Source organism: Trachymyrmex septentrionalis, unplaced genomic scaffold (assembly GCF_001594115.1).
Source record: "Trachymyrmex septentrionalis isolate Tsep2-gDNA-1 unplaced genomic scaffold, Tsep1.0 scaffold66, whole genome shotgun sequence".
In the NCBI taxonomy this organism is placed as follows: domain Eukaryota; kingdom Metazoa; phylum Arthropoda; class Insecta; order Hymenoptera; family Formicidae; genus Trachymyrmex; species Trachymyrmex septentrionalis.
Genome location: NW_017305843.1, coordinates 810,423 through 822,122, shown reverse-complemented (window position 1 = coordinate 822,122; position 11,700 = coordinate 810,423). Strand labels below are relative to the sequence as shown.

The window sequence follows — 11,700 nt, the reverse complement described above, 5'->3', positions numbered from 1 at the left end:
ATATATATATATATAATGAAAACTATTGCGGATTGCGTGATACTGGACATCTATGCGAAAGTTACAATTTTACTTTTTATAGATACTTAAAAAACATTTGTTACCTATGGGCAAGGGAGTCTACAGGTAATAAATCGAAATAATGTAGCTTTTGTATTTTGCAAAATATTCACTAAGATTGCTTACATTGTTTAAGAGAAAAAAGAAAAAAAAGAGAAGAAAGACACAATGGCTGCATTTAGTTTGGGCACTGACACGCTGTAAGTTTCATTCTATCTTTATCGTATTACTTGCGGAAAGAAGATAAAGTGAAATTTACAACGGGTGAATGTCCAAACCGAACGCAGTCGATATAGCACATGATAAAGGCTCTGCTATGAGCTTTTTTATTTTTATTTATTTTTATTATTATATAACATAAGCGAAACGGTGTCGTCTTTATTTCTAATTTCTGGTTGTGAGTATCTATATTTACATATTTTATACGGACTTCGTTTAGGCGTGATTACGGGCGTTGCGAAACACCGTGCACGGGTCAACGTCGAAGTCGAGATCAAACGCAAAACTTCGCGCTTGGAATAACAATATGTCGGATATTGATGCGAATGTTTCAGTTTCAGCGCGATATGTAGGCTTTGACTCTTTGACAATGCAACGTCGCAATTCGCGTTATTTTCAACTTATTTTAATAAAAAAAAAAAAACTTAAAATGCAATAATATTGTGTCTGTTAATTCTGCGACCTACCTTCGAAATGTTTCCTTGTATAATTATATGTTAGTTTATAATTATATGTAAGTATTTATAGGTATTTACACGAAAGAGGATTGTAACTTTCAATCTTTCGTCCAAAGGTCAATAATAAGTGTAATGGATACAGTAAGATAAACGAATATAAGAAGATAAATGATTGTATATACTATATGACGTATATGTATTCAAATTCATACTTATTTAAATCGCAAACAAACGAAAGTTTATTTAAAATATAAAATTGTACGAACAGTATTTGTATGGATAAAATAAGATTTTTTGATATTATTTTTAAATTAATTCTCTATTTTATTCTCTTATTATTTTGTTTTATTTCTTTTTTTTTCGTGTTTTTTTCGACTTATAGTAATTCGTTGAATTTTTAAGGAAATGCGTCAGAATGGTAGCATATCAAAGAAACACACGCGTTATCGAATCACCAGACTTGGCAAATGTATTAGGAGATAAGTGTGAGGTTGAAGTGAATTTTATAAATATCTCTGGTGCATATCGCTCGCCGTGAAATTGAATAACTAATGACGTGATATTGCGAAATATAAAATTATCGCGGAATATAACACGTTTTGCTTGCGACAAATTCGCAATACGGAATAAAGTCATTGCTCAAGTTTTCTTCATACAAACATGCAAGACGTAATCTTTAAAAATATCGTCAATACATTTCATATAATGTATTTCATATAAATTAATTCATATAATGTATATTTTTTTATATTAATTAATATTAATTATATATTTTATAATAAGTGGAAGAATACGCATGACACGGTGAAAAATAATCGATAGCCAATTAGACGTCGATATCGAATTGCAGTCAGGATTATCGATATCGATTCGACATCGATTCAAGTTATTTCTTACTGAGAATCTAAACACGTGTACATGTATTACAAAAGTTTTTTTTAAATAAATTTATTATTTATATTCTTATTAAATTAAACATTTTTCTAAATTCTGTAATAATTAGTATTTTTTGTATCAATAATTACGCCGCATAATTGTATCGTTAATTATGTAATTATATTTTGTCTTAAGTTGTGTTCTTTGAAAATATCTGACTGAAAATAATAAAACAACAGGGAAAAATATGTTTTAAATAAAATAATTTCATAGTTTTTTTACAAATAATTCTGATTGCGTAAAATCACAATAATAAAATATAAATAAATGCGAAAGAATAGAAGAATAGAAGAATATATGCAAATGATGCTTTTACTTATTTCATTATTAAACTCATAAAAATATAATGTATCTGTAAGCAAATTATCTAAATAAATTCTAATAATTCAATATATTTAGACTTTATATTACATATATTATCATTAATTATTGATTATTGCCATCGTCATTGATTATTGATTATTACCATCTCCATCGCCTAATAGTCCAAATCGAGTTTAAATTACAATTTATATATTTCAGCAGTACGCATTTTTATACAGCAACGATAGCAATTATATCCGGTCATAAATTTTCCTAGCTACCGGCACGGCAGTATATCACTTTACCTATCACATCGCGCATGAGATACATCCGGACAATGTATTTTCTTTTTATGGGCGGTGTCTGACCTAAATTTAAATGTCCAACATTTCCTTAATTATCACCGTTTACTGCGTATATAAGAGCTAGTAGTAAACGAGTGTAAAAATTAATTGGTATTAAATCATCGAACTACGCTATAGAAAACAAAGTAAAGCTCTACTGATTGACTTTATTGTCTACTAAAAATGTTATCGATACTCTACATTTTAAGTATTATTGCAAATTTACATGAATTGTCAGGTAAGAATATATTATAAGATTCCTATATATTTCTATACATTGAAATTTTATTACATATTAACACACATATTCAAAAAATATTAACTAATAATATATATAGAGGATCTTTTCTTTTTAGATCATAAATTTGTAATAAATTGTTGTAAAATTCAACTGTTAAGATCCATTTTCACTGAAAATGATTTTATTTAGAGATGCACCGGATATCTGGCTAGCATCTGTGGTTTCTGGCACATACATCCAAAATTTTATATTAAAATGATGTATAACATGATGTAAATATCCTAAAAATTTTTATTACTGATATATTTTTTTACAAGTCAAAACTTTTGTTATAACTGATATATTTCTAAAAAAATATATCAGTGATAATAAAAGTTTTTAGATATTCACACCACAATGCATCGTATTTTCAATATAAAATTTCGGCCGTATATATTGTCGAAAACTAAATATTAGCCGGATACATCCTTAGTTTTAAATTACATATAAATTAAATCTATATTTAAATCTTAAATAAAACTAAGTATTAAATAAAACTAAAAGTTTATTTTAGATATTGTTATTTTTTGTTATTTATTGCAATTTATTATCAATAATTTATCGCAATAATTATTAATTTATTGCATTTGTGTGTGATGCAATTTGCACATTAGAATCTTTTTTCAATTTATTAAATTAAACAATAATAATAAAAAGATGAAAATTATTCGAAAAATTTGATGTAAATTAATATTGAACATAATTCTATTTTAAGTAAAAAATAAGATATTACGAAGTAATATATTTTTACATGAAAAGTTTTTTTATAATTGCGTAGCCGACGAGTCAGTTCAACAAATCCCAAAAATCGTGGGCGGTAACCTTGCCGATGAAGGACAATTTCCTTATCAAGCATCTCTTCGTTTAAACGATCAGCACTTCTGTGGAGGTTCCGTGATAAGTGAAAGATTCATCCTTACAGCTAGTCATTGCTTGTCAGGGTATATGTGACAACTGTTCTTAAAATAGATTATTTTATATATAATAATATATTCATATAAACAATTAAACAACATACTTTCCTAACACATGTATAATTAATTACGTATTTAAAAATTTATTTTATATTAAAAACAATATGTAATTAATAATAATATGTAATTAATTTTGACTAATTATTGTCATTATCTTCTCAAAAATAAATAAGCTTCAAAATTTTTGTATTATAATATTATGCCTAATATTACAGCAAGAGATAATTGTTTGACAGAATTATTATATACGGCTAATTATTACATAGAATTTTATAATTTTTATTTACAGTCTTGAAGACAGAACTATCACGGTTGTATTGGGCACAAATACTCTAGACAAAGGCGGCGATCGGTACTTCTCGATCAAGAAATGGATACATCCTTACTATAATTCTTTCTTCATCTGGCATGACATTGGATTAATTAAAGTGAATAAAGATATCGTTTTTGGAGACAAAGTAAAACCAATTGCTCTGCCCACCAAAGACTTTGACAAATCCGATTATCCGGCTGTATTGTCGGGCTGGGGTACTACTAGTGTAAATATAAAATATTTATCTATTTGTCTATTATATTGAGACACACAAACATTTCAGCCTTGCATATTTATAAATTATAATAACAATACATGCATATACATTATACACATATAATAATAAGATCAATTGTTCGTTTTCTATACATTTGAAACATTCAGTATTCCTTGTTAATAATAAAGTGGGTTAAAATGATTATTTAGTAATTCAAATTATTATTTAAACAATTATTTTTTGCATTAATTTAAATAATTATTTATGTATGGATTATTACAGTATCCGGGAAAGACGCCGAACGATTTACACTATATCCAGCTCAGAGTCATCAATCAAAAGCAATGCGTAGCTAGTAGTTTTCGCGTCACCAAAAATAATATCTGCACACTCAACAAACGGGGCGAAGGTGCTTGTCACGTAAGTAAATTCTAATTTGATTGAGTATTTAGGAAGAGAGCCCTTTCGTTATATGGGAAGCCGCGTGATATCGTACATTTTACAAATATATATCGATAGCATTTAGCACGATATGTTAAATGTTTGAAAATTGTAATTGAAGAATTTTTAACTTGAAAAATTCTAAATTATTTTAATTACAGAAACAGTATATATTTTAAAGTATAGAAACAATGTATCATTATATATATTTTTTAAAGATAATATGTTTTAAATATAAAATATACATCGCATAATATATTAATTTAATCACAATAATTGTTTTTAATTAAACACAATACAATTCGATAATATGTGTATGCAGTATAAATTACAATTACAATTAATATTTGTCAAAAATAGTCAGAATAACGTTTACCAAAAAAAATTGGTTATATTCTTTATATGTGTGTAGGGTGATTCTGGCGGTCCTCTGGTGGCTGGCAATGTGCAGATAGGCATAGTGTCCTGGGGAGTACCCTGCGCTAAGGAACAACCAGATGTATTCACGCGAACTTATCCCTATCAGGCTTGGATCAACAAATGTATCCAAGAAGATAAATCCATATAAATTGCGAACATTTTTATAACAATTACAATTTCGCATATAACAATGATAAATATATTCTCTATCAAAAATTGATCCTCATTCTGGCAATAAAAAGATAGATAATTGTCAAATAAAATAATTAATGATAATTTCATTTCAACTACGAGATCAGCACTTAACAGCGTTTATATGATTTTTCTAAAGTAATTCCGTATAAGTAATTCCGTTTGCATATAATAAATAAATAAAATGAGGAAAAATGTTTTATGTAACTATAAACTTTTCTTCCAGTAGAGTATATTTAAGTATGTTTCGTTACGTTATTTAAATCCTATTTAATAGAAACGGAATTATAAAATAAATAATACATATAATCCGAATAATTCAAATATAATATAATGAATAAGCTAATAATAAATCGAATTTTCATTCTACATGAGAATTAATTAAACATTCATAAATAACTAACTCAACAGCTGAGGCGAGATTTTCAAGCAAGTAACTTAAACTTTGTATGTTAGCTGCATGCCGAGACTAAAGACTAAACAAACGTGTCGCACCGTCTGTTTCAAACCATTCTTTTTCTTAATTTGAAACCACTATGATTCCCTAGCTGATGTTGAAAATTCAACAAACGACGATCAAAGAGATCGGAAAAGGAATACACAGCGTGCTTTCTCAACGATTAATTTATCTGCATAATATTAATATAATATTATGTCGAATAGAGTAATATTTTTGTGTTGTGTTATAGAAGCAAAATGAAATATATGATTATATAAAAATAATAAAAACATTACAATTCATTATTTATCAATTTTTAAATTACTTTTCTTTTTCTTATATTATGCAAATGCTTGATAGTATTAGTGATAAACGGCATAAAACGAAGCATCCATTCGTAATGCGTATTTCATACATGATAGCCTACGCTTTCCAAGTAATATGATCTAGATAAACTGAATATTGTAATTGCACATAATTGGCATTAGCATAATTTCAACAACAGTAGACATTATGTCGTGTTAAGCAGACTGAACCTGTTAGTTGCGTGTGTGCGTGTGTGCGTGTGTTGCATGCATATTGAGGTATATTCGCAGAGGCGAGTATTTCATATGTAACTATTTACCTGTCATAATTATTGATTATTCGGTAATAATTTAATAACAATTAATTTCTCATAATAATATAGTATATGTAATGGAATACAATATTTTATTATATGTATACATTTATATATGTACAATATACAGGCTAATCATTAAATAGATTATGAGATTTTAAGGTGGTGATTTCTTATATTTTTTAAATTCAAGGCAAAACTTCATATGGCTATATATATAGCTACATATCCGAAACGGTTTATTATTATATTCAAAGACACAGGATGTCGAAGATTGCGTTCCGTTGCACGCATAATGTGCATGATTTATCATTTTTATTCATGTAATATTCTGCGGACAAGAGAGAGAATGGTAAAATGATACATCGTGCACATTATGCGTGCAACGGAACGCAGCCAAAGTTGAAAATAAAATTTTTTATCAAAAAATTTCGAAAATTATTTGAGTTATTTTGATGAAACTTTATGTATGTTTTAGAAACATGAAAGTTTCATTAAAATAACCTGAATGATTTAAAATTTTATGATAAAATAAAATTTGTCCTTCAATTTTGACATTTTTAATACTAATTATAATAATAAATTTTTTCGAGCATATAAATATGAAGTTTTCATCTTGATTAATGTGAGAAATTATCCCCCCCCCCTTCTACATCTTTTAAAATATTTAAAAATTGCCCAGTATATTATTATTATTATTATTATTATTATATTATAAAGTGTTTATAGATAAAATATTTTGACAAGAAGCACTTAGAATAAACTTTAAAATGCGTGCAAATGTATGTATTAAAATGTTTTTATTTTAATTCTACACGTGTTTAGCAAGGATTTAAATTTATGGTATAAATCATGTAATTAATTATTTATTATAATAGAAGAGATTTGATAAAAGTATTATTTATGTATAAATACGTATAGAAATTTTAAATGTTATTTCAACAAAAATTTCTATAAAATATTAAATTTTGTTTCCAATAGTAATTGTCAAATAATTATTTCTTTCTTTATTTATTCTTTTCGTTATTTAGAGTAAATGCAAAAGTAACTTTAAGTCGACCTCTTTATTTGACGAAAAGGCTCGCGAGGATTGTCTTTCAACAGTGTCTAAAACGCGCAAGTCACGCGCCGCTTCTCGTCGATTAACGATCGGTGAGTTTAAGAAACTAGCGCGAAATCCTGGCCGAAGATTTCGGTCAAGCTCCTAATGACCCATTTCCAGAGGCGCATGCTCGAACGTGTATCCAACGTTGCTTTAAGGTAAAAACGTCGTAGCACGTAACTGTGCCAGCAGGTGGTGGCTTTCGCGCGCGGAATAAAGTCGAGGGTGGAGACAGAGAAAGCGGAAAATTGGCGATCCGGTCGATCGGCGGAACATCGTTGTCGCGGATAGCGGAGAAGATCGACGCGCGATCAGACTCCCGCAATATCTCTTCGAGATCTTTTGAGAATCTAGGCCATTCTAGGCAAAGGATGCGTTTCGCAATAACACTTCCATCGAACATCTCGCGCCTTATTGTAATCAATTGTTTGCACCAATATGCTTTCAATATTGAAGATGATCAGCTTGAGACGTACCGGTATTCATTCTCGAAAATTAGAAGAGGATCCGATATGGGATTCTTTTTGGAGAATTGAGAAGATCCTGGCAAGTATCGTGAATGCTACTACAAAATTTGAAATTGCTTGTTATCGGCAAAAACCATAAATCATGCCTCCATTCATAAATCTATAATATACATCATTCAAACATAAATAGCAGATAGTTATGCATTTACTGCAGACGTAGCGACATTGCAAAGTAAATTGTTTTACCACATTTGCTCTACTAATTTAACTATTTTACTTAGGATAGTACTTATAATCTGGTATAATTTTTAAGATTGATATTTATAGTTAATCGTTATATTTAAGACCGTTTTAAATATAGACTTAATTTCTTAAGATGCTAATACAGTTTTGTGATTTATGACATCTTAAGAGATGTAAGTCAATCACAGAATCATTAGCATCTTGAGTCGTTGCTTAAGATGATCTTAAAATAAGACCAGATTATGAATACTGTACTAAAAAATAAAAATTAAAGTGTGTAAGTCGAATGTAAAGGGGAGTAACAAAAGCGTAAACGATGCTCTTTGGAAACGAAAATTGAGATGATAGAATGTAAACGAGGTGTTTACGCTCTTTTTTATATATAAATGTCTCAATTTTTGTTTCCTAGAAGCTTCGTTTACGATTCTGTTACTCCACCTTTACATTTAACTTACAATTTAATTTTTATTTTTATTAGAGTGTGTGTATTCACATAGTTTGTCTTTATTTTAACATCATCTTAATCTCTTCCCTTACATTCGACTTACACGCAGTGTCTATAGAGCAAACCGTAAGAAATTGATTAACCGTCGAGTGTGAGGAGAATAATCGAATATGACTGACCAATTTTTTACGATTTAAGGCTTACTGCTTTACTGTAGATACTCTTTTGCGCTCCGATTTACTTTCGCTAGAAAACCAGTCGAAATCTAATCTCACAATCTGAGATGGTCTTAACACTTCATTCAGTCAATTGTATTTCGAGATTATACTCAAGGCAATCTTAAATATAAGATTAGGCTGAGAATATCGTTAATTCAAAAAAACCTTAAAATTTTTTAACTCGTTTGAGTTTTCGCGAATAAGAAACGATTTCTTGTCATCGTTCTTTCCCTAAACGCTAAAAACCTATTGTTTTCTCTAAATTAAACTAAACAAAATATCCTTTCCTTTACATGAACTTTTTGTCATTATAAAAAAGGGATTTAGGAAAACTGATCAGGGTAGAGTCACGTAATTTTTCCCTAGAAAAACAAACCGTGAAAAATAAAAAATTCAAACTCAATTCCGTACGTTCATGTAACTCTTTGATACTTTTATTGCCGACAACATTTTCAGTGACAAGAAGATCATTAGAAGTCATTAATGGAATTTGCTTATACAATTTAGTTTAACGTATTTTAGCAACGTAAAAACAAAAAACCCGCTGATATAAGAGCATCATCCTAACTTCTCTTAACAGCCAAACAATGGCGTTCTTATATGATAGAAGCCAATGAAATAACAAAGCTTAACGTATAATAATATATTAATGACGTTGCGTCAGTGGCTTCTTGTAGTGGTAAGCCATGATGCGATGATGAATTGCGTCATCGGTACATTAAACCCGGAAATAGTCAACTAATTTTTTTTTTCGATTATCTGAAGTGTTTTCATACTCCAATTAAAATCAATATTCTTAATAATATATTGTACATTATCGATTATTTTCCGATTTATTAGTATTTGAGAATATTATTATGGATGTGAATTTAACTAGATTTCTAAAAATTAGTAACTAGGAACTAAATGTTAAACGGAAATATGCATTAAATAATTTATTATGACAGTATAAAAAATAAAGATTTTAATAAATATAACGCTTTTCCATTGCGGATTTTCGACGGAATTACATATCTAAAAGTTCGCAAAAAATAGTTATTAAAAAAAAAAACATATTAAATATCGCTTATAGAAATGCAGTTTAATACAAAAAATTATTTATTTTGAGTATTAAAAATACTGTGAACAGTGTTTTTAGTAAGTAATTAATTGCATTATCTTTCAATATTAAACTTCTATAATAGATAGAGAAAACATTTTACAATAATTCACATTTTTTTCGCAGCTGGGATGTATAAAAATACTTCAGGTGATCATTCCCGGATTAATCGACCTGTATTCGTTGCGTGATTAGCGAAAAGTTGACGCGGAATCAGAATGGGCGGAAAATGAAAGGTTCTGTTCGAAGTTACATGATCGGCGCCCAGGACGCGGAAGTACTCGTGCACCCGGATCATCGTCGGCAGAGATCACCCAAGATCCAAGTCGTCGTGAACCGCACTCTCGAGAGTCTCGAGAGTCTCGAGCCGGAGTCGAATAAATCGCGCGTCGCGCCCGCGCGCGGCGCGCCGCGCCGCGTGACCCAAATAGTGTGACGCGCGCGCGTGCGCGCGATAGGTGCTCCTGAGGGTGTGTTTTCATCCCCGCTTCGTTTCCCCCGTGCGCGGAGAAGCCCTCTCTTTCTCTCCTCGCCGTCGCCGTCGTCGTCGCCGTCGTCGTCGCCGTCGCCGTGGTTGCTGTCTTTGCAGTGCGAAGCACGACAGCTGGTGCCGTGTGACACCTGCTGCAGCGCGAGAGATCGATACTCGCTCCTCGTCCTTGCACCGTCCCCGAGGGAAACGCGAAGGGTGATGATTATGTTCCCGTCGGAGCGGCGCCTCCTGTGACTTCCTCGCCCCATCCATCCATCCATCCCGTCGCGGGCAATCGCGGGTGATGTAGCGGGTGATGTAGCGCCGCAGAGGGAAACTTCCTTCGAGATCTATAAGTGAGTATCCGGCGACGTTTTCTTTTGGCAACAGCCTCCCCACGTACTCGCTTAAGCCTGCTTAAGCCGTCGCGCGGTCCGTTTTACGTCTACGCCGCTCGGTAAAGGATGTTTGGAATTTTTTTTCGGCGCGAGCGAAACGAGAATGCGCTCAACTCGCGACGCGCGCGCGAAATACCTTCGGGAGCTAGTGCGTGAATAATACATACATATTGCGTTGCAAGCGTTCGCGAATGTTGATCTCAGGTTCTCACGTTCGTTTTACACAGTTTACTTTGAACTGGAAATTCACAAGAAATATTATTAGGCACGAAGCACCGCCTTGACCGAATATTTTTCACTCGTGTGTGTTTATTTTCACATTCATTTCTTTCCTCTTGCGATGCAAAAGTCTTATTGCAAGTAAGGTAAACATTCCTGTGATCGAACATGTACATGTCTATATCCGGACGTTTGCATTTAAACTTTACTTATATCATTATTAATCTCAAATGCTTTTTTAAATATAATATTACAATTTACAAATTGTAATCTTTGTAATATATTGTAACAAAAGTAGCATTTGAGATAATTGGTGAAAATTTTTCTCAGAATTTTTCGTATAATTTTTTAGAATTTCTGTATAATTCTTCAGAATTTCTCTATAATTTTATAACTCTCTCACATTTCTTATACGAATTGGAACATTTCTTAGAAAATCTTTTCTCAGAATTTTTCATATATGTTAATTATGAAATATCATAAGATTTTTCAGATTTTTTGTAAGTATAATTTCTGATGAAATCTAAAATTTAAAAATATTTTTTTTTAAATTATGCGATGAGAAATTTCAGAATATTTCACAATTCACTTGTACGAGAGAAGTTCTGAGGGAAGATGTAAACTTTCCGAATATTTCTGAGTATTTCTGAAAAATGTTCCGATTCGTATAAAAATTATGAGAAAAATTTTCACCAGGGAATAATAAATTTTATCTAAGTGTCCGCGAGACATAAGTACAGTCTGATCATTGGGACATTTATTTTACATACATTTGGCAACTTTTCTCCGTTTCGTAAATTGTGAAACAATTAAAGTGAAACG

General features: G+C 30.7%; 2 protein-coding genes across 2 annotated transcripts in view; both read left to right on the top strand.

Annotated features, from left to right (window-relative positions):
- Window positions 1–2,222: 2,222 nt before the first annotated feature.
- On the top strand, window positions 2,223–5,253 carry LOC108753210 (chymotrypsin-2-like). The gene is made up of 5 exons (XM_018494606.1): window positions 2,223–2,558; window positions 3,379–3,541; window positions 3,864–4,113; window positions 4,387–4,524; window positions 4,958–5,253. Exons 1-5 carry the CDS (start codon window positions 2,504–2,506, stop codon window positions 5,111–5,113), a joined length of 762 nt encoding a protein of 253 aa, XP_018350108.1. The 5' UTR covers window positions 2,223–2,503; the 3' UTR covers window positions 5,114–5,253.
- A 4,989-nt stretch (window positions 5,254–10,242) lies between these two features.
- LOC108753208 (tripartite motif-containing protein 2-like) overlaps window positions 10,243–11,700 on the top strand; it is a 12,959-nt gene continuing 11,501 nt past the window's right edge. The window contains exon 1 of the mRNA XM_018494603.1: window positions 10,243–10,617. The gene's annotated coding sequence lies outside the window, so the exon portion shown is untranslated. The remainder of the gene's footprint in view (window positions 10,618–11,700) is intronic.